Source organism: Ceratotherium simum, chromosome 9 (assembly GCF_057802395.1).
Source record: "Ceratotherium simum simum isolate JZ-2026a chromosome 9, ASM5780239v1, whole genome shotgun sequence".
Taxonomy (NCBI): domain Eukaryota; kingdom Metazoa; phylum Chordata; class Mammalia; order Perissodactyla; family Rhinocerotidae; genus Ceratotherium; species Ceratotherium simum.
In genome coordinates this window covers 76,689,623-76,711,577 of record NC_141908.1, presented here as the reverse complement: position 1 = coordinate 76,711,577, position 21,955 = coordinate 76,689,623, and the positions used below count along the sequence as shown (strand labels likewise).

Here is a 21,955-nt window from a genome sequence, read left to right as displayed (position 1 = left end):
GCTGTGTCCCCTCCCAGGCCTCAGGCCTAGCTCCTCAGGGAGCCTCCTTCGGCCTCCTGAGGTGCCAGCACCATCCTGGGCACATGCAGCCCTTTGAGATCTGAGTCCCAACTCTGGGAAGCCCCTTTCCTAGCGCCTGAGGTATTAACAGCTGCTGAGCGGTGCCCTCCCCGCAGAGGTCTCCTCCAAGCTTCAGGTTCTAATAATCCCAGCCTCTTCCTTCTTTTACCCCAGCTGGTGCCTGTGCATTGGTGGAGAGAAGGCAAAATGATACAACCTTTACAGAGGAGATTTTGACACTATCCAGCAAAGTTACGTACACGTATAAAATAATCCCACCCAGCAATCCCACTTTTAGGAAACTATACCAAAAACTCTCTTGAAAAAATACAAAAATTTCACTATGGCATGGTTTCTAATAGCGAAAAAGAAAAGAAAAGAAAGGAACAATGTAAGAAACCATCAATAGGGCACAACTAACTTGAAAGCCACCTGAAATGGATGAAAATAGCTATCAACTTGGTGACGAACAGAGATGCTTGACTTTAGAAAAAGTATTTGAATTTGTATCTTTATGAGGGTGTACTCTAAGGAGAAAAAGAACTGTAAAAGATCTTAAACTTTCATTCACTTGTCTTATTGCTGCCATAATATTGGTTTGGCTTTTTTGAAATAGATCTAAGGGCAGATTAAAGCAATTATGTTAAGGTTTTAGAACCAAGATTTTTGACATGAGAGAAAAATTATAACATCCCACAAGGATCAAAAAACCTCTAGTATCTTAAATGTTAATTAGAAAGATTAGTGTGCACAGCCAATATCATCCTCAATGGTGAAGAACTGAAAGCTATCCCTCTAAGAACAGGAACCAGACAAGGATGCCCACTCTCACCACTCCTATTTAACATAGCACTGGAAGTCCTAGCCAGAGCAATCAGGCAAGAGAAAGAAATAAAAGGGATCCAAATTGGAAAGGAAGAAGTGAAACTGTCACTATTTGCAGATGACATGATTTTATATATAGAAAACCCTAAAGAATCCACCAGAAAACTTTTNNNNGTAATNNNCGAATAGGGTNNNGTTGGAGGATACAAAATCAACATACAAAAATCAGTTGCATATCTATACACTAACAACGAAGTAGCAGAAAGAGAAATTAAGAATACAATCCCATTTACAATTGCAACAAAAAGAATAAAATACCTAGGAATAAACTTAACCAAAGAGGTGAAAGAGCTGTACATGGAAAACTATAAAACATTGCTGAAAGAAATTGAAGAAGACACAAAGAAATGGAAAGATATTCCGTGCTCTTGGATTGGAAGAATTAACATAGTTAAGATGTCCATACTTCCTAAAGCCATCTATAGATTCAATGCAATCCCTATCAAAGTTCCAACAACATTTTTCACAGAAATAGAACAAAGAATCCTAAAATTTATTTGGAACAACAAAAGACCCCGAATAGCTAAAGGAATCCTGAGAAAAAAGAACAAAGCTGGAGGTATCACACTCCCTGATTTCAAAATATACTACAAAGCTATGGTAACCAAAACAGCATGGTACTGGCACAAAAACAGACACACAGATCAATGGAATAGAATCGAAAGCCCAGAAATAAACCCACACATCTATGGACAGCTAATCTTTGACAAAGGAGCCAAGAACATACAATGCAGAAAAGAAAGTCTCTTCACCAAATGGTGTTGGGAAAACTGGATAGCCACATGCAAAAAAATGAAAGTAGACCCTTACCTTACACCATACACAAAAGTTAACTCCAAATGGATTAAAGACTTGAATGTAAGACCTGAAGCTATGAAACTTCTGGAAGAAAACATAGGCAGTATGCTCTTCGACATCGGTCTTAGCAACATATTTTCAAGCACCATGTCTGACCAGGCAAGAGAAACAATAGAAAAAATAAACAAATGGGACTACATCAAACTAAAAATCTTCTGCACAGCAAAGGAAACCATCAACAAAACGAAAAGACAACCTAACAACTGGAAGAAGATATTTGCAAACCATACATCTGATAAGGGGTTAATCTCTAAAATATATAAATAACTCATGCATCTCAACAACAAAAAAACTAACAACCCAATTAAAAAATGGGCAAAAGACCTGAACAGACATTTCTCCAAAGAAGATATACAGATGACCAACAGACACATGAAAAGATGTTCAAAATCATTAACTCTCAGGGAAATGCAAATCAAAACTACAATGAGATATCACCTCACGCCCGTCAGAATGGCTATAATTAACAAGACAGGAAACAACATGTGTTGGAGAGGATGTGGAGAGAAGGGAACTCTCATACACTGCTGGTGGGAGTGCAAACTGGTGCAGCCACTATGGAAAACAGTATGGAGATTCCTCAAAAAATCTAGGCTAGAACTACCACATGATCCAGCTCTTCCACTGCTGGGTATTTATCCAAAGAACCTGAAAACACCAATGCATAAAGATACATGCACCCCTGTGTTCATTGCAGCGTTATTCACAACAGCCAAGACTTGGAAGCAACCTAGGTGCCCATCAAAGGACAAATGGATAAAGAAGATGTGGTATATATACACAATGGAATACTACTCAGCCATAAGAAACGATGAAATCCAGCCATTTGTGACAACATGGATGGACATTGAGGGTATTATGCAAAGTGAAATAAGTCAGAGGGAGAAGGTCAAATACCGTATGATTTCCTTCATTAAGTAGTAGATAATAACAACAACAAACAAACACATAGAGACAGAGATTGGATTGGTGGTTACCAGAGGGGAAGGGGGGAGGGAGGAGGGGAAAAGGGATAATTAGGCACAGGTGTGTGGTGATGTGTTGTAATTAGTATTTGGGTGGTGAACATGATGTAATCTATGCAGAAATAGAAGTATAATGATGTACACCTGAAATTTATACAATGTTATAAACCAGTGTTACTGCAATAAACAAAAAATTAAAAAAAAAAAAGGAAAAAAAAATCTGGTTCCATTTTCAAAAGCTGTATGTAATAGAACATAAGAAAAGATTCAGTCTTCTGTAAAGTTAAAAAAAAAGAAATATTAGTGTGAATTGATGCTTTTTGCAATCCTCTTTTTATAATTATGTATTTTTCCAGCTGTGTCCAATTTTCTAAATACTATTTCCCATTCAGAGGGACCAGGGCTCTTGGGAGCAATGGCTGATTCCAAGTCTGGGACAGGACAGAGACGAGGTGAGCCTGGGACGTCTTGGGCCAGAAAGCAGGGAAATTGTCAAAACCTCATGTGACCACATCAAAAGGACACAGGTTCTCATTTGAAGATGTTTCCATTGGCCTGAGATGGGAGAAACTGAACATCAACAAGAATGATGACTGCAGTTGGTTAAAACATTAACTATACAAAGTCATATGTTCATAATGATACTCAAAAAAAAGGACAAACAAAACACAGCAAAGCATAATGGATACCACTGGAAGTTGCTAGGACACTAAGTCAATTCTCCAAAAATTTCTAGTTTAAGGGAAAGTAGTGAAAGTTTACCTTGCCTTTCTGGTGTGAATTTAATTTCTGCACAGTCAGTAGCTCCAGTGAATAGTGATAATTCTTGATTCAAAAGAATCTCAGCTGATGAATGCTGAGGAATGTTAGAATTAAAGAAATTACTCTTTGCAACCCGCTAATAAAATAAATGCTTCAGGCGATGGTCAGCAATAGATGGTGAAAGCATGAGGTGCGATGTTCACGGAGAAATTCCTTATGAAGAGAGAACCACTGACCCGGTGATCAGTCTTAGCATCGCTGAGAACGAGACAGCAGACACCATCTGCCTCCCGATATGCTGCAGTGTCAAATGTAGGCACCACCTGTGAAGTATTTTTACTCCCCCCTAAAAACTGAATCAAGGCTTCAGATCGATATGCAGTGTACAGGCAAGAAGACGGATGGAAGAACACCAGGGAGAAGCCTCCAGCCATCCTCAACATGTGTTCATTCTACTGGACAACCCACCTCCATTCTTCTTCACCGTGCTAATACATTAAAAACGGGGAGTGGGTGAGGAGACTGTTCTAGATTAAAAGAGATGAAGAGACAACAAGCAAATAGTACATTGAGTAGAAATGAACTGTAAAAAGACATATTTTAAGACACTAGGAAATTTGAGGATATTAAGAAAATATTCATTTTGTTCGATTTGATATGGCATTTTGGCTTAGTGAAAAAAAAAAGGTTGTTGGTGTTTTTTAACGTGTACTGAAGTATTTAGCGGTAAAAGAATGTGTCTGCGATTGGCTTTAAATTACTCCAGAAAAAATACAGGAGTATGGTAAAATGTTGACGAGTTTTACAGCTCAGCGAGTGAGGTGTGCAAGAATGCTGGTTGTACTCTTTTATGTATAAGTTTGGGAAATTTCCATAGTAAAATTTGTGTGTTTACATAAATGAAATCACACAGGAACACATTCTAGGCATGCTCAGTGAAAAGAAGTCTGGAAAATAGTTTGATCCCATTTGAGTTTTTAAAAGATGTAATAGCGCAGGATTCAAAAACGTACTGATAGACCTAGAAAGTTAACAGTGGTAAATTCTAAGTCATGGGGACACGGGGTTTTTATTTTATGCTTTTCGGTATTTTCCAAATTTTATTTTTAAAAAGTTTTTCAAGATGTTTTACATCTCTGTTGATATTTATCAGATAAACTTCTTGGTTATTTACTGAATAAACTGTGAATAATGATAACACCTGAGCAGTGCACTCCCCTCACAGGTCCCCTCAAGCTTTAGGTTCTAATAATCCCAGCCTCTTCCTTCTTTTACCCCAGCTGGTTCCTGTGCATTGCTAGAGAGAAGGCAAAATGATACAACCTTTATAGAAAAGATTTTGACACTATCCAGCAAAATTACATACCCATATAAAATCATTCAACCCAGAAATCCCACTTTTAGGAAACTATACCAAAAACCCTCTTGACAAAGTACAAAAATTGCACTATGGCGTGGTTTCTAACAGCGAAAAAGAAAAGAAAAGAAAAGAAAAGAAAGGAACAATGTAAGAAACCATCAATAGTGCACAGCTAACTTGAAAGCCACCTGCAATGGATGAAAATAGCTATCAACTTGGTGACTAACAGAGATGCTTGACCTTAGAAAAAACATTTGAATTTGTATCTTTATGAGGGTGTACTCTAAGGAGAAAAAGAACTGTAAAAGATCTTAAACTTTCCTTCACTAGTCTTATTGCTGCCATAATATTGGTGTGGCTTTTTTGAAATAGATCTAAGGACGGATTAAAGCAATTATGTTAAAGTTTTAGAACCAAGATTTTTGGCATAAGCAAAAAAATCCAACAAGGTTAAAAAGAGTCTGCAATCTTAAATTTTAATTAGAAATATTAGTGTGAATTGATGCTTTTTGCACTCCTCTTTTTAAAATTATGTATTTTCCAGCTGTGTCCAATATTCTAGGTACTATTTCCCATTCAGAGGGACCAGGGCTCTTGGGAGCAACGGCTGATTCCTAGTCTGGGACAGGTTAGAGATGAGGTGAGCCTGGGGCGTCTTTGGCCAGAAAGCAGGGAAATTGTCACAACCTCATGTGACCATATCAAAAGGACACAGGTTCTCATTTGAAGATGTTTCCATTGGCCTGAGATGGGAGAAACTGAACATCAACAAGAATGATGACTGCAGTTGGTTAAAACATTAACTATACAAAGTCATATGTTCATAATGATACTCATAAAAAAGGACAAACAAAACACAGCAAAGCATAATGGATACCACTGGAAGTTGCTAGGACACTAAGTCAATCCTCCAAAAATTTCTAGTTTAAGGAAAGTAATAAAAGTTTATCTTGCCTTTCTGGTATGAATTTAATTTCTGCACAGTCAACAGCTCCAGTGAATAGTGATAATTCTCCGATTCAAAAGAATCTCAGCTGATGAATGCTGAGGAATGTTAGAAGTAAAGAAATTACTCATGCAATCAACCAATAAAATAAGTGCTTCAGGCGATGGTCAGCAATAGATGGTGAAACCTGAGGTGCGATGTTGACGGAGAAATTCATTATGAAGAGAGAACCCACCGACCCTGGTGATCAGTCTTAGTATCGCTGAGAACGAGAAAGCAGACATCATCTGCCTCCTGACGTGCTGCAGTGTCAAATGTAGGCACCACCTGTGAAGTATTTTTACTCCCCCCTAAAAATTGAATCAAGGCTTCAGATCTATATGCAGTGTACAGGCAAGAAGACGGATGGACGAACAAAGAACATCAGGGAGAAGCCTCCAGCCATCCTCAACACGCGTTCATTCTACAGGACAACCCACCTCGATTCTTCTTCACCATGCTAATGCATTAAAAACAGGCAGTGGGTGAGGTACACTGTTCTAGATTAAAAGAGACTGAAGAGACAACAAGCAAATAGTACAAGGAGTAGAAATCAAGAGTAAAAAGACGTTTTTTAAGACACTGGGAAATTTGAGGCTATTAAAAAAATATGCATTTTGTTGGATTTGATAATGGCATTTTGGCTTAGTAAAAAAAAATTTTTTTTTTACTGTATACTGAAGTATTTAGGGGTAAAATGATATATCTGAGATTGGCTTTAAAATACTCCAGAAAAAATACTGGAGTATGGTAAAATGTTGACCAGTCTTACAGCTTAGCGAGTGAGGTGTACAGGAATGCTAGTTGTACTCTTTGTACTCTACAAATTTTGGAAATGTTCACAATAAAAATCGTGTTTACAGAAATGAAATGACACAGGAAAATATTCTAGGTATGCTCAGTGAAAAGAAGTCTGGAAAAGAGTTTGATCCCATTTGAGTTTTTGAAAGGCATTAAGGGCAGGTTTCAAAAACGTACAGATAGACCCAGAAAGTTAACAGTGGTACATTCTAAGTTGTGGACACACGAGATTTTTATTTTCATGCTTTTCAGTATTTTCCAAGATTGATTTTTAAAGTTTTTCCTGATGTTTTACATCTCCATTGATATTTATCACGTAAACTTCGTGGTTATTTACTGAATAAACTGTGAATAATGAGAACACCTTTTTTTTAAAACTCAGTTTATATCAAGGTCGCTCTTGATTTTAAACAGCAACTGGACTAGTTATCTCTAAAACTGCGAGGTCAAGTTGTAAACCATTCCTTGTCCTGAGCTCCTCTCCCGCAAAGTCGGGGTCACGGTGCTGGTGTATCAACTACTAAGGGTCCAGACTGCAGCAGGCGCGGGGGCAGGGGGCACCGAGCCCTCCTCTTCCCGGACTTCAGATGCGGCTGCAGAGCCGCTGAGCCTGTGCACTAAGGTCGCGGCCGCCGCCCCGGCCCGGGGGAGCCGCGGGTGCCGCCAGCGGCCGCGCAGGCCGGCGCCGGTGACGCCTCACGTCCGGGGAGGGCCGTTCCCGGCGACGCCTTCCGGGCCCCGAGCTCGCGCTGCGGACTCTCCGCGCCGGGCTGGGGCGCTGCAGGCTCCGGCGGCCGCGCTCACTCGCCCGCCCGCGTCCCCGCGTCCGGCTGCCCTCCCCGGAGCGAGCCCGCGCCCGGCGCCATGGCCGGGGCGGCCGAGCTGCGCTTCTGCGTGAACGGCCGCCAGGTGAGGCCCCGTGTCCCCGTGTCCCCCTCTGCACAAGGGGGCGAATAAGAGCACCTTCTCCCCTGGACCTGGGGTGAGGACTGGGCGCCCTGGAGGCTGGTTACCGGGGAGCCTGGCGTCCCGTCAGCGCTCGGCCTGCGGGGGTGATTGTTGACACCTGCACTGGGAGACGCTCTGCTTCGTGGTGGAGCCAGGACCTGCCCAGAAGTGTCGAGGGGTCAAAAAGCGGTCATGGAGCATTATGTGCTCAGAAAACGTAGGGTCTTGATGTGAGGAAGGAACCTGGAAAGAGCTGTCCATTGCCTAGTGTTTCCCGGGGTTTTGGGATAATTGTGATGGGGGTAAAATTTCTAGGAAAGGTGGACATTGGCCATGGGGGACAGGGGAGGATGGTTACTTGGAACAGAGAGTGGGAAGGGGTGTTAGATGACACCCCCCCCACAGGAGAGAACATTTGAGCAGGGCTTTGAACGACCTACAGAATTCCGCCAAGTAGAGAGGCGAGGAGGGCTTTCTGGACAGAAGGAATCCCGCATGCCGACGTGGTGAAGGGTAGAAGTCCGTGCAGAGCTGGGAGCAGCCAGTTCTCCCCTGTTACGGGAGTTCAGGATGCGTGGGGTGAGTGGCAGGAGAGGACGGGCCGTAGATCAAAGAGGCCTTGTAGGATATGCCACGGAATTTGACTTTCTTCTCGTATCCCAGGAACTCTTGAATATAAATTCACCTCAGACCCACCCAGCGTGCCCATTAAAGATGCACATTTTCTGGTCCCCTCTCCCAGAAATCCTTATTCCATAGGAGTTTCTTTTTAACAAGCACCCTGCGTGATTCAGGAATTGCCAGCGTGGCAGTTGGCAGCCAGGAGCCGGTGTTGCATTTCAGCAGACACAGGAGGTGACCAGACTCGGATTTTAGAGGTCACTCCGGTAGTGGAACGGAGGGTGGCGCTGCGGGTGCCGAGAATGGGGCAGGAGACCTCTCTGGTGGCCTTATAACGGTTCAGGGAGGAGGTGCCCACTGTGGATTCCAGGGAGTGGCAGTGGAAGTGAGGGGCTGTAGAGACTCGTTTTGGAAGTGTAAGTGGCAGGACTTGGTGACAGTGATTGTGGTGCATTGAAGGAATGTAGAAGTTGTAAATAGCTCGGGTTTTAAGCTTCGATGCCCTAGCAGGTGGAGCAGGTGGTGAGGCTATTAAATGAGTTAGGGAAACGAAAGAGAGGAGTAAGTTTGGGAAAGAAATAGAGTTCCATTTGAGGGCCAATTAAGTTGGGGATGCCTGGGGGCCTCCACACTCTTCCTTGTATTACAGTGTGTGTACACACACACACACACACACACACACGCAAAATCACGTCTCTCTTCCTCCAGGGCACAGATCTGACCATGGTAATTGGAACATGCCTCGCTTTGGGGGCATGTGGCCACTGAAAATTGAGGGTGAGGAGGCATCTCCAGAATAAGCACATGTCTCCTCCTCACCTACTTCCCAGGGGGAAATTCATATAACATGGTGAATGATGAACTCTACTTCTGAAATTCCAAAGCATCAAGCTTCTATTTGTTCTGTGAATCCAAAAGAAATCCAATTGTTTTTGTTTTTCTTTTTTTTTTGGCGAGGAAGATTGGCCCTGAGCTAACATTTGTTGCCGATCTTCCTCTTTTTGCTTGAAGAAGATTGTCGTGGAGCTAACATCTGTGCCAATCTTCCTCTATTTTGTGTGAGGCACCACCACACCATGGTTTGACAAGTGATGTGTAGGTCTGCTCCTGGGATCTGAACTTGCAAACCCTGGACCGCTGAAGCAGAGTAGATGAACATAACTACTATGCCACTGGGCCTGCCCCAGAAATCCACATTTTTAATCAAAAAAGAGAAAACACAGTCGCTTTGGAAAACCTAACCCATCATGACATTTCAGTCATGCCGTCCCTTGGGCACTGCTGTTCTGTTGCTGTGAGGCTAGGCTGCCCACGCAGACTAGCTTCTGAAGTGAGCCCTTGCTTGCACACCTTTGTATCACTTGGCGTACACATTTTATCTTCTCCTTTGTTTCTTTGATTTGGGGGCCACGGTTGGGTGTGATCTCTTTCTGAAAACTGGAATTCTTTGAACATGATAAACAAACAAGTCCTTTTTAAAAACTAAATCAATTTCTCAGATGGTATTCTGTTCTAGCAGCCACCCCCACCTCCTCCTTCTCTACTCTGCTCTGCTGATATCTTTTGCCTCACGTGCTTCAGACTCTCTAAGAGAAGCTGGGCAGGAGTCACTGGTGTTCTGTTAGTGGAAACAACTGCTGCCTTATTGAACAGTGATGATTCAGGACCTAGGACAGTGCAAAGTGGTGGAGGGGCTCACGATTTAGACTCCACACGTAAGAGAGGTGATTTGTACATCACAGGTGTTCCGTAAACATTAAATCAACTTGAAAATATGAGTAGAAGAGTTAATTAATGTACATTTCCATCAAATTAAGATGAGCCTGCCAATGCGAATATCACACTAGCCCTCTGAACTTTACGTGTATAACTCTTATTTTCCTTCTGGTGCAGGTGATAGAAAAAAATGTCGATCCTGAAACAATGCTGTTACCATACCTGAGGAAGAAGCGTATCCTTTTTTTGCTTTGAGTGTGTGCATGTGTGTGTGTGTGTGTGTGTGTGTGTATAGCTCTGATATCCTCATCAGTTTATGTTTCACATATCTTTTTTGAGCCACACTGAATCATATTCCCTACAATTTGGGTTTCATGTTCTTCTTTGAGAAAGTCCTATGTCTTAGTTGTGTACGCAGCGCACAATTGTGGCTGTCAGAAGAACTGTGTTCCTTCTAATCTCTGTTTTGGCACTAAATGTATTGTACAATAATGAGAAGCTAGCAATGGGAATTAAAGCAAATGTTAAAAGGGCTTAATTAAGCATCTTTAGGATTAAGAGTCACAATATTGACAGTCTATCTTCAAGGATTAATAGTCATGCCCATTAGAGAAAGAGAGCACAGAAATATCCCGAAAGGAAAGTAAAAGGACCATGGAGAAATTACACCTGAAAATGTTACTTTAGAAAAGCTTTCTAAACAAAAGTCACCTAAGGAATGGATTCTTAGCCTGCTGTGCATGAACTCCAGCGGGCTTCCAGAGGTCTGTAGAGCCCACTAAATTATATGCAAAATTATGTGACAATGGGAGTTTGTACATTTTTTCCCCTGGAGAGAAAGAAATTCCCGAAAGAGTCCACAACTCAAAATGCATCAGTAACTATATTCTGAGGGTCATTCAAGATCTTTGGACGTAAAAACGATGAAAACTGATTTCCTGGTTATCCACGGTGGCAAAGTGTAATATTTAAGATTTGGTTCACTTGTGGGTGACGGAAACTCCCAAATAGCACTAAACCAGATAGAAGATAGAAGCTTATTTCATTCTCATTGTGTTAGTTCAGGTTCTCTGGGAAGCAGACACCAAAAAATGGGATTAAATGTGCACGGGTTTTATTAGGAGAAATGCCTGAGTGAAAGGAAATAGGGAGGGAGCCAGAGAAGGCTTAGGGAGCCATTAGATCACAATGCAAGTCCGACCTGTAAGGAAGAGAGGGAGAGAAGGTTGAGTGGAAGGGTCTTAGACTGCTGTGTGGTCTAAGGCGTGTTCATCACAGCCATTGGGGATGGTTGACAAGTACCCCCATGTCTCTCCATAGCTCTGAGCCAGTGAGGGAGCAGCCAGGGAGGCCTGACCTTAATGAAAACTGGGGAGATAGATATAACAGAGCAGCATCTGGGTCTCACGGTCAGTTACCCACCCTGTTGAAGGAGGTCTGTGAGGCACATTCTCGTGGCTGTCACACTCACATAAGGGAATCCCAGAGGTAGGTGGATCAGGGCTAGTACAGCAGTGTCACAACGTTATCAGGGAACCCAGCTCCTATGTCCTGCGGCTCCCCCTTCATCAGCGTGCAGCTTTCTCCTCATGGTCAGAGATGACTAACTGAGGTCCAGCCATCGTATCTGCATTCCAGCCAATAGGAAGAAATAAGAGATGGAGAAGGGGGCACCTCTCTCTTTTTGAGGACATTTCCCTCCTGGAGGCCATACACAACATTTATGCTTATATCCCGTTGGCCGGCTTTGGTAATGACCCCACCTTGCTACAGAGGAGGCTGGGGAAATGTATTTTTTATCCTGGGCAACTATGTGCACAGCTAAAAACTTGGGGTTTCTATTACCAAGGAAGAAGGAGAGAACAGATATTGGGGAACAACTAACAGTTTCTGCCACGGAGAGATAGAGAAATATGGCAAACATGGATAATACGACACATATATTCCAAGAACGGTTTACAATTTGGCGTTTTCCTTTGTATGTTATCAAAAACACAGATAAGGGGGCCGGCCCGGTGGCGCAAGTGGTTAAGTGCGCGCGCTCCACTGTGGCGGCCTGGGATTCGCCGGTTCGGATCCCAGGTGCGCACCGACACACTGCTTGGCAAGCCATGCTGTGGCGGCCTCCCATATAAAGTGGAGGAAGATGGGCACCGATGTTAGCCCAGGGCCAGTCTTTCTCAGCAAAAAAAAGAGGAGGATTGGCAGATGTTAGCACAGGGCTGATCTCCTCACAAAAAAAAAACAACACAGATAAGGATGAGAACAAATGTGCACTGTACTCGTACTTTCAAATACTCAAGCACTTAAATTTATAGACTCTTCTTTCTTTTTTAATTTTGCTCCATTTTTAGCTACCTGAGGTCCAGTTGTTTTGAAAGGGAGGAGACTAGACATAACACACAAATGGAAATGAAGAATTTACAGGATTCTAAATAATAGAGCTAAGACATACATGTATCATTTGATAAATATGTATTGAACTTAACAATACATTTAAGAGTATTTGGTGTGTGTTGTCCTCTGAGGTCACAGCTATTCTAGAAAGAGAATTATGGAAAACCCACGATCTTTAACTATGCTTTCTCCAGTCCGACTGACAGGAACCAAGTATGGCTGTGGAGGGGGAGGCTGTGGCGCCTGCACGGTGATGATCTCACGATATAACCCCATTGCCAAGAAGATAAGGTACCTTGCGGCAGAGTCCAGATACCTTGAATTTTTGTAGTTTTGAACTTTGTTTCATTCCTTCCTTTAGTAAATATGCATTGAGCACTTACCATGTAACAGGAACTGTGCTAGGCACTGGGGGTACAGTGATGAACAAAACAGACAAGGTCTGGGGAATATGAATGGGTTAGAAGAAAAGGGTACCATCAGTGAGGATAACACACGGTCAGAGAACCCTTGTTGAAGTGTGAAAGGCTGTCTGACCTCTTGTGCTGTCTGAGGAGGACAGGAAGGGCTGAAATGGCAGTGAAGAGTAATACCATCATCACACTCTTGTGTTACTGTTACCTGCCCTTGCCCCTACAGACGCCTTCTCCATACATCAGTCAGAGAGGCCTGTTACAAGTGTAAACCAGATCACAGCACTCTCCTACCTAAAAATCACCAATGGCTTCCTATTATATGTAACATTTTCTCTTTATGTTTGATAATTATCCTTCTTCAAGTTTTCCAAGTTTCTTGGATCTGTGGGTTGATGTCTTCTATCGGCTTTGGAAACTTCTCAAGCCATTATGTCTTCCAATATTTATTCTCTCTCTCTCTCTCCCTCCCCCCTCTCTGAGACTCCAGTTATGCATATTTTAGACCAATTTACATCATTCCACAGATATCAGACGAGAGCTAAGCATCTGAGCACTGGTGACATTTCGAGATCTGCCTATGTTCCAAAGCCAAGCCACCTGCTTCCTGAACTCTTGGAGATGCCCCCCTGCTTTACAGCCCGGCTGCCCACTTTTTAGGTCACTGGGGGGTTCCCTTTGCTCTCCTGTCTCACTGTCTCAGCTTTGGTAGATGTCTTGCAGCCATGCGACCCTAACTTTAGCATCTGGAAGCTGGCAACTGCCCTACACTCTGTGAAGCCTGAGAGCCTGCAGTTTTCTCTCAGTTCTGCTCTCTCTCAATCCGCCTTGTCCCAGAGCCAATGTGCCTGGAGAGTTCTTTCAGCACTCCTTCCCTGCCCCATTTTTAGGGTGTTGTCCTCAGCACTCAGTGAAGTCTGGCGGGAGAAGAGTTTGGGGAGGGTACAGTCCAGCATTGTATTTTAATTTGTGGCATCAGCGTACATGTGGCTATTAACAGTTTGTTGAACGTTGGTCTGGGTTCTCCTTACTCCTGTCTAAGGCAGAGTCCTCCTCCTCTGTCCGTTGCAGGCAGAGATGAGAACAGCTGTATCTCTTCTCTCTTATGAAGCACTTGTGCTTAATGGAGTTAGGTAATGTAAGTTTTTTTTATGAACTCAGCATCTGATGAGTTTTTAAAAACCTATGATTATGTATCTTATATGGCTTGTTTTGGTTTTTAAAATGAGACTTAGCATTCCTATATATTTCTGTTTATGCCTGTAACCATTTCTTTCTGCTACATCCATAGAGGTGGAATTGCAGGTAAAGGAGTGTGTGCACCTTGAAGGTTTTTGTGCCTTCCAGCGAAATGTCTCCCAGAGGAGTTCTAGATCAGTTTACATTCTTATCAGAAGTATATGAGTTCCATTTTCCCAAACCTTTGCTAATTGCGCATATTATAATTTTTAAAAATCTTTGTCATTTTCTTTGATAAAAATGGTGTTTTCATTGCTTAATTTGAATCTCTTGATTATTTTTGAGATTAAACGTTTGTTTCAAGTATTTATTGGCTGTCTCTAGTTCTGTTTGGTGAGTGAGAACTTTTCAGGAGACATTCTGAGTTGGACATTTTCCAGCACTAGGTTTGTGGGATTGAGGAGTTGTGCATCCCACACTGTATTTCTTCTTCTGAAGCACAATATCCAATCCACTTTATTTCCCAACGAACTCCTGGCCCAGCACTGCCTAGAAGATGGAAGATGCTCTCGGTGATTGGTCTCATGTGACTAGAGAGGAGACTGTCTGCCCCTCATTCAAGAGAAAAAGACACATTAGAGGAAACTGTTCTGGAGTTAGAATTAAGAGACCTCATTTGATGCTGTCTCTGACACTCCAGCTGTGACCCTGAGCAAATCACTCTGACCCTCAGACTCCACTTCTGTTAAAAGGGCCATGAGCTAAGGATGAAAAGCATATGCAAAGCCTGGGACATTATACAAACCTGCCCCATTAGAGGTGCTCAGTGAATGCTCAGTCCCCTTTCCCACTGGATACAATGTAATTTGTGCTTCTCTTTTGCATTCTGAAGACATTATCCAGCCAATGCCTGTCTGACCCCCATCTGTTCTTTGCACGGTGCTGCCGTCACCACAGTGGAAGGCGTAGGAAGCACCAAGGGCAGGATTCATCCTGTTCAGGTGAGGGTGTGCCTCTTCCTCATGGGGCTTCTGTGCTTCGAAAACCATTAATGACATGGTGAGTCCCTGAGAGGGCTATAGCAGGGCGGTCTGGGCCCTTCTGCTTGGTCACTGCCGACAGATGAAACCAAGCCAGGGCCAGGGGTGAAACCTGGGCCATGTGGGTGTTTTGTGACTGACTTCTTGGTAAAATGCTCTTGGAAAACTAGAGGACTTTCTCTTTTTAAAGAAAACCCTGACATCACTGGGTTTTTTTCTACATTCTAATTAGATGGGACCTGTTCATCTTTCATCTTCCAAATTCAAAGAAATGAGAGTCATGTGCATTGAGGGATATAATTTTGTTGTTTTTTATAAAGTGGAAACTAACATGATTTTAAAGCTGAATGAAAATCTCAACTACCAAAAAGATTCATTAAATTTAAGCCTCGTTGAGAAGACAGATAATAGGAGTTGTCAATGAATTTTGAGGCTTTTCTCCTAAGGCAGCACCTTGTTATAACTTTGCCTCAAGTGAAAGGGCACCTCAGATGCCTGACTTGAAATTACTTAGACATCACCCCCTAAAAATGCTATTGCTACTTGTTTTTATCTAGGTGTGAGGGTCACTAATGAGGAGAGGGTACAAGAGGGAAACAGTAGGGACAATATAGAAAATGGGCAAACTTGAAGTTCTCTGGACCTGAAGGAATCTTGGGTTCTGTGTATTTTCTATGAACCTCGTCACCTAGCGGGAGCAGGTTCTGCCTGGAGACCCTTGTGAGACTTGGCTGTTCAGAGGCAGGAGAACAGCCTTTCATCCAGTAACTGCTGTTGTTGCAGCATAGCCAGAAGACGGCTTCGAAATGGGGTTGGAGCTCTGAACTTAGACTCCAGAGAGAGAATGCTGGGGGAGAAAGTTTGGAAGAGAAGTAAAGAAATAATGTTTCCTTCTTGAGTGTTTTCTGAATTAATGACGGCACTTGGTAAACAGACTCCTGTGCACAAAAGCCTTAGGGCAGCGTGGGCAGACAGAAGTTCCTCAAGAAATACTTGGAGTTTAGTTTTTTCTCAACTGGAGTTAATTTTGGTTAATTTTTCTGAAGGACTTCAAGGGATTTATCTCAGCGATTCCCATTTTGGACTATACATTGAAACCACCTGGGAATCTTTAAAAATGTCTGTCTGTGCCCCACCCCCAGAGATGCTCAGTCAACAGGTCTGGGTGATGCTTGGGCCTTGGAAATTTGAAAGCTCCCCTGGTGGTTCTAAAGGCTAAGAACCTTTACTGAAGCTCAAAAGCTGGTGAAGACCAGTAATCCCGGCCACCCAGCCCAAGACTAGGAGACACCCAGGATGAGAAGGACTTTCTGGGGCCTCTTCAATTTTAATGTGCAAACAAATCCCCTGGGGATCTTGTTGAAAAGCAGGTTCTCATTCAGAGGTCTGGGTGGCACACAAGATGCCTCATTTCTAACCTTTTTGTGCTTCCAGGAGAGGATCGCCAAGTGTCACGGCACGCAGTGTGGGTTCTGCACCCCTGGGATGGTGATGTCCATCTACACGCTGCTCAGGAACCATCCAGAACCCACTCTGGATCAGTTAACTGATGCCCTTGGTGGTAGGTTATATGTGCGTGTCCTTTTTATAATAATGATGATGGTGAGAGCTAATATTGGACAGTTACCATGTGCCCCACACTGTGTTAACCCCTATAAAAAGATTATTTCATTTACTCTTTACAATAACTTTACAAGATGGGCATTATTATAATCTCCATTTCATAGATGGAGAAACTGAGGTCTAGGGAGAGTAATTTATTCAGAGTTATACCACCGATAAGTGGAGGAGTTGGTTTGTTGAAATCAGGATTCAAACAAGAGCCACACATTACACTAGGCTGATATTTGTTAAGTCTCTGTTAGTCTGTAAGAGTCTCCTTCCTTTTTTATTGTTTGATTACTTTTATAATAATTTCAAAGCCGGTTCATTCATTTACCCTTGGAAAAAGTCTAGCTTTCCCCACATCACCCTTTCCCACCACTCCCCAACACTTTCAGAACCATATTAAATATCAGAAGACTCTTGAATACAACACAGAATCAAAGAGAGGGAGATCTTCTGCTGATACTGATATCAAAGAACTGTCTTTATCCAGTGCAGAGCTGTTTTATCCAGGTCAGGAGCTCAGTGTGTGTGTGGGTGGGAGAGGTCTTCAATAACAAGACTCTAAACAATTTTTAGAAAGAATAGCCTCCCAAATCCTATTTCTGGTGAAACTCTCCATGGCTCTGTTTGTCTTTGTCTCCTGCCTCCCAAGGACCTTACTTCTCTGCCTGAGGACACGAGGCTAACACCCATGTGCACAGGTCCTCCGCACGTGTGCCAGGGAAGACCAGAGCACATGGAAATCGAAAGGAGAAACGCAGCAAATGAATCTCTGCCCGGTTCCCTTTGGGTTTTATTATGCATTTTATCTCATGACAGTTTATGATGTGAACAAGTGATAAGGGGTTCTCAAGTTTTATGGTGCTTAAGACTTGCTTGGGGAGTTTGTAAAGAATGAAGTTTCCTGGGACTCAATCTCAGAGCACTTGCTTCACTGGCTTTGTTTTCAAGTGAGACCCCATATTTGGGGGTGGGAGGGAGAATGAGGAATATGAACCACTGTGAGAGAAACACTGGCCTGATGATTTAGTGTAAATAAATTGTGTACCCAGCTGCTTCCAAAGTTTAATAATTATTTTTGCTGCTATATAATGCCTTTGATCTTTCTTTCAACTGAAGCTTAGCTCTTGAATGTGACTGTAGACCAAGAGGGTTCAGCTTGAAATCATTGTGGTCTCTGAGCACCTGTCATGAGCAGAGGAACCCTAACCGTAACTGTTTACAAAGAGAAAGTACAAATAGCTGAGTTGTTAAAATCTGCCTCAAGACTCCCAACCACATATCCCAAGGTGCTGACAAATAAATCTGACTTGGTAGATTAGGTGGGCTGAAATGTCAACCAGGGCGTCCTTCTAGGATGGGGTCCTTGTTTCCATTGTGCATTTGGCAGGCTGTGCCTCTCTAGGTTACTCGAGTAACAGAGCTGGGTTTTCTCCTTCAGGTAACCTGTGCCGTTGCACTGGATACAGGCCCATAATTGACACGTGCAAGACTTTCTGTAAAGTAAGTAGACAGGAACGCGTTATTGAGTCTATTTTCCCCAATGAAACAGACAGTGGGGGTCATCAGGTGTGATGGGGGAGCAGCCTTTGCTCCTAGTACAGGGCTGCTGCTTCTCTCTGGGTCTGTAATGCCCTTTGGAAGTTAAACTATGAAATCAATGCATCATAAATGAGTAACTAGAGATAATAATAATACTTGTTAATATTTATTGTTAATAAAATATTAAATATTATTCATATTAACCATCAACCAGTGATAATATTTATTGCTATGTGCCAGGCTTTGTTATAAGATCTTTACATATTTTAGCTTATTTAATAATCACTGTTATTCAAAATTTCTCATAAGCTCAGACTTTTTTATTAGATGTTAGTTTCGTTATGTTTAAGTACACATGGCTCCCTTCATAACATTTGACAGTATTGATTCTCTATTGTTTCAGCAGGTAGTCACCTGTTTAATTTAATACTTAGTAGAGGGGACTCTGCTTCCTGCCTGGGGTTAGCATTCCCTCTCCAGCCTCAGCAACTCACCCCAGAAGGCCAGCCCCCTCCTGGGGCTGGACCAGCTGCCTTCCTGTCGGTGGGGGCCGGTGCCAGCCTTGAATCCAGACTTAGGCCAGGGAGGAGTGACATCGGCAAAATGGTGAAATAGGAGTTTTCTGCCATTTTCCTCCCAAAGAACACCAATTTTGACCATCACCCATGGAGGAGAGTACCTTTATGGAAATCCAGGAGTCCAGCAGAGAAGTTCCAGCATGACAGTGGAGCGAAAAAATACAAGATTGTACACATTGCAGAGAGGAGGAGGAACAGTTTCACTTTACTTGCGTCATCCCTCCCCCAAGGTGCACAGTTCGATGCCAAGAAAGACCTTGTCCACCAATGATTTCTCCCAGCTTCCCTGGCTGTGTGGGGCACTGCCAAAGAGGCCCACTTCCTTCTCACCCCGTTCAGAACACCGAGGAGTGCTACATGACTGGAGGGCAGAGAGGGGCTGTGTGGGGCTGCCTGGGCTCTCAGAGGACATCAGAGGGACACGGATCCCACCAACCACAGGCTACAAGAAAACACAGAAAGACAATTCCACAAAAACAGGAAAACAATTCATGAACTAAATGAGAAGTTTAACAGAGAGATAGAAATAATAAAAAAGGACCAAACAGAAATTCTGGAGATGACAAATACAGTGAATGAAATGAAGAACAAGACAAGGATGCTTATTCTTGCCACTTCTATTCAACATAGTACTGGAAGTCCTAGCCAAGTAATTAGGCAAGAAACAGAAATAAAAGATATCCAAATGGGAAAGGAAGAAGTAAAATTGTCTTGGTTTGCAGATGACATGATCTTATATATAGAAAACTCTAAAGACTGCACCAAAGAAATTGTTAGAACTAATCAACAAATTCAGTAAAATTTCAGGATACAAAATCAACATAGAAAAATCAGTTGTGTTTCTATACTCTAACAATAAACTGTTACGAAGAGAAGTTAAGAAAACAATCCCATTTACAATAGCATTAAAAACAGTAAATTATTTAGAAATAAATTTAACCAAGGAGGTGAAAGACCTGTGCACTGAAAACTACAAGACATTGATGAAAGAAATTGAGGAAGACACAAATAAATGGAAAGATATCCCATGTTCGTGGATCGGAAGAATTAATATTGTTAAAATGTCCAAACTACCCCAAATGATCTACAGATTCAACGCAGTGCCTAACAAATTCCATCAGCATTTCTCACAGAAATAGAAAAAACAATCCTGAAATTCATATGGAACCAAAAAGACCCCAAATAGCCAGAGCAATCTTAAGGAAGATCAAAGCTAGAGGAATCACACTTCTTAATTTCAAGCTATATTACAAAGCTATAGTAATCCAAACAGTGTGGCATTGGCCTAAAAATAGACCCATAGACCAATGGAACAGAAAAGAGAGCCCAGATATAAACCCACGCATATACAGTCAACTAATATTGACAAAGGAGCCAAGAACCTACAATGGGGAAAGGATAGTCTCTTCAATAAATGGTTTTGGGAAAACTGAATATCCACATGCAAAAGAATGAAATTGGACCATTATCTTATGCCACTCACAAAAATGAACTCAAGATGGATTAAAGACTTAAATGTAAGCTCTGAAATTATAAAACTCCTGGAACAAAGCACAGGGAAAGAACTTCTTGACATCAGTCTTGGTGATGATTTTTTTTGGATATGACAAAAAGCACAAGCAACAAAAGGAAAAATAAACAAGTGGGACAGAATCAAACTGAAGAGCATCTGCTCAGCAAACGAAGCCATCAGCAAAATGAAAGGCAATCTACGGAACAGGAGAAAATATTTGCAAACGACCTATCTGATTGGGGTTAATATCCAATTATATAAGGAACTCATGCATCTCAATAGCAAAAAACAAATAACTTGATTAAAAAATGGGCAAAGAATCTGAATAGACATTTTTCCAAAGAAGACATACAAATGCTCAACAGGTACATGAGAAGGTGCTCAACATCACTAACCATCAGGGAAATGCAAATCAAAACCACAATGAGATATCACCTCATACCTGTTGGAATGGCTGTTAGAAAGACAAGCGTTGGCCAGGACATGGAGAAAAGGTTACCCTTGTGCACTGTTGGTAGGAATGTAAAAAGGCGCAGCCTCTATGGAAAACAGTATGGAGATTCCTCAAAAAGTTAAAAATAGACCAACCATAGGATCCAGCAATCCCACTTCTGGATATATATCTGAAGGAAATGAAATCAGGATCTCTAAGAGAGATCTTCGTTGCAGCATTATTCCCAATAGCCAAGATATGGAAATAACTTAAGTGTCCATCGACAGATGAATGGATAAAGATGTGTGTGTGTGTGTGTGTGTGTGTATACATATATATATAAAAATGTGTTATATATGTGTATATATTTATGTGTGTATATTTTTTAGTCCTGAGAAAGTAGGAAATCCTGCTATTTGCAACAACATTGATGAATCTAGAGGACCTTATCAGAAGTGAAATTAGCCAGATGGAGAAGGACTAATACTGTATGACCTCACTTATGTGTGGAATTTAAAAGAGAAAAAACAAAGTTGAACTTATAAAAACAGAGGGTATAATGGTGTTACTAGGGTCTAGGGGCTGGGGGTGATGGAGAGATGCTGGTTCAAGAGTAAAAACATTCAGTTATAAGATGAATAAGCTCTGGGGATCTAAGTTACAGCATGGTGACTATAGTTACTAATACTGTGTTGTGTACTTGAAATTTGCTAAGAGAGTAGACTGTCAGTGTTCTCACAATACACACACACACAAATGGTAACTATGTGAGGCGATGGATGTGTTAATTAACCTGATTATGGTAATCATTTAACAAAATACACATATATCAAATAATAACGTTGGACACTTCAAATATATACAGTTTTATTTGTCAATTATACCTCAACAAAGCTGAAAAAATACTTGGTAGAATCAGCAATAAATTCTGGGTTATTTGTTTTTTTACCCTCTAGACTTCCGGCTGCTGTCAGAGTAAAGAAAATGGGGTCTGCTGTTTGGATCAAGGAGTAAATGGAGTACCAGGATTCGAGGAAGGGAACGAGGTCAGTGAAGTGTAAGGTTTTTATGAGGCTTTCTCAGGACATGAGCACAGACCAGCTGACTTCTAGGAAGAGAAAGTGGCTGCCCAAGTTGATGAATGTGAGGTGCGCCAACATGTCCCCTTCCCATTCTCACCCATCTGCATCAAAGGAAAATCTGTCCTAACAACTTCATCCTTCATTTGAGGTCAAGTACAGCTATCTATAGGAGAAAAAACACATTGATCACTTAATGTCTCTTAGTTTAA

At 42.1% G+C, this 21,955-nt stretch overlaps 1 protein-coding gene across 1 annotated transcript in view; it reads left to right on the top strand.

Annotated features, from left to right (window-relative positions):
* Positions 1-7,406: 7,406 nt before the first annotated feature.
* Positions 7,407-21,955, top strand: part of LOC147916346 (aldehyde oxidase 1-like) — a 61,258-nt gene continuing 46,709 nt past the window's right edge. The window contains exons 1-7 of the mRNA XM_087435568.1: positions 7,407-7,585; positions 10,139-10,196; positions 12,553-12,649; positions 14,843-14,951; positions 16,425-16,551; positions 18,040-18,101; positions 21,621-21,710. Of these exons, the coding sequence (XP_087291694.1) occupies positions 7,541-7,585; positions 10,139-10,196; positions 12,553-12,649; positions 14,843-14,951; positions 16,425-16,551; positions 18,040-18,101; positions 21,621-21,710 (588 nt within the window). The 5' untranslated portion in view covers positions 7,407-7,540. The remainder of the gene's footprint in view (positions 7,586-10,138; positions 10,197-12,552; positions 12,650-14,842; positions 14,952-16,424; positions 16,552-18,039; positions 18,102-21,620; positions 21,711-21,955) is intronic.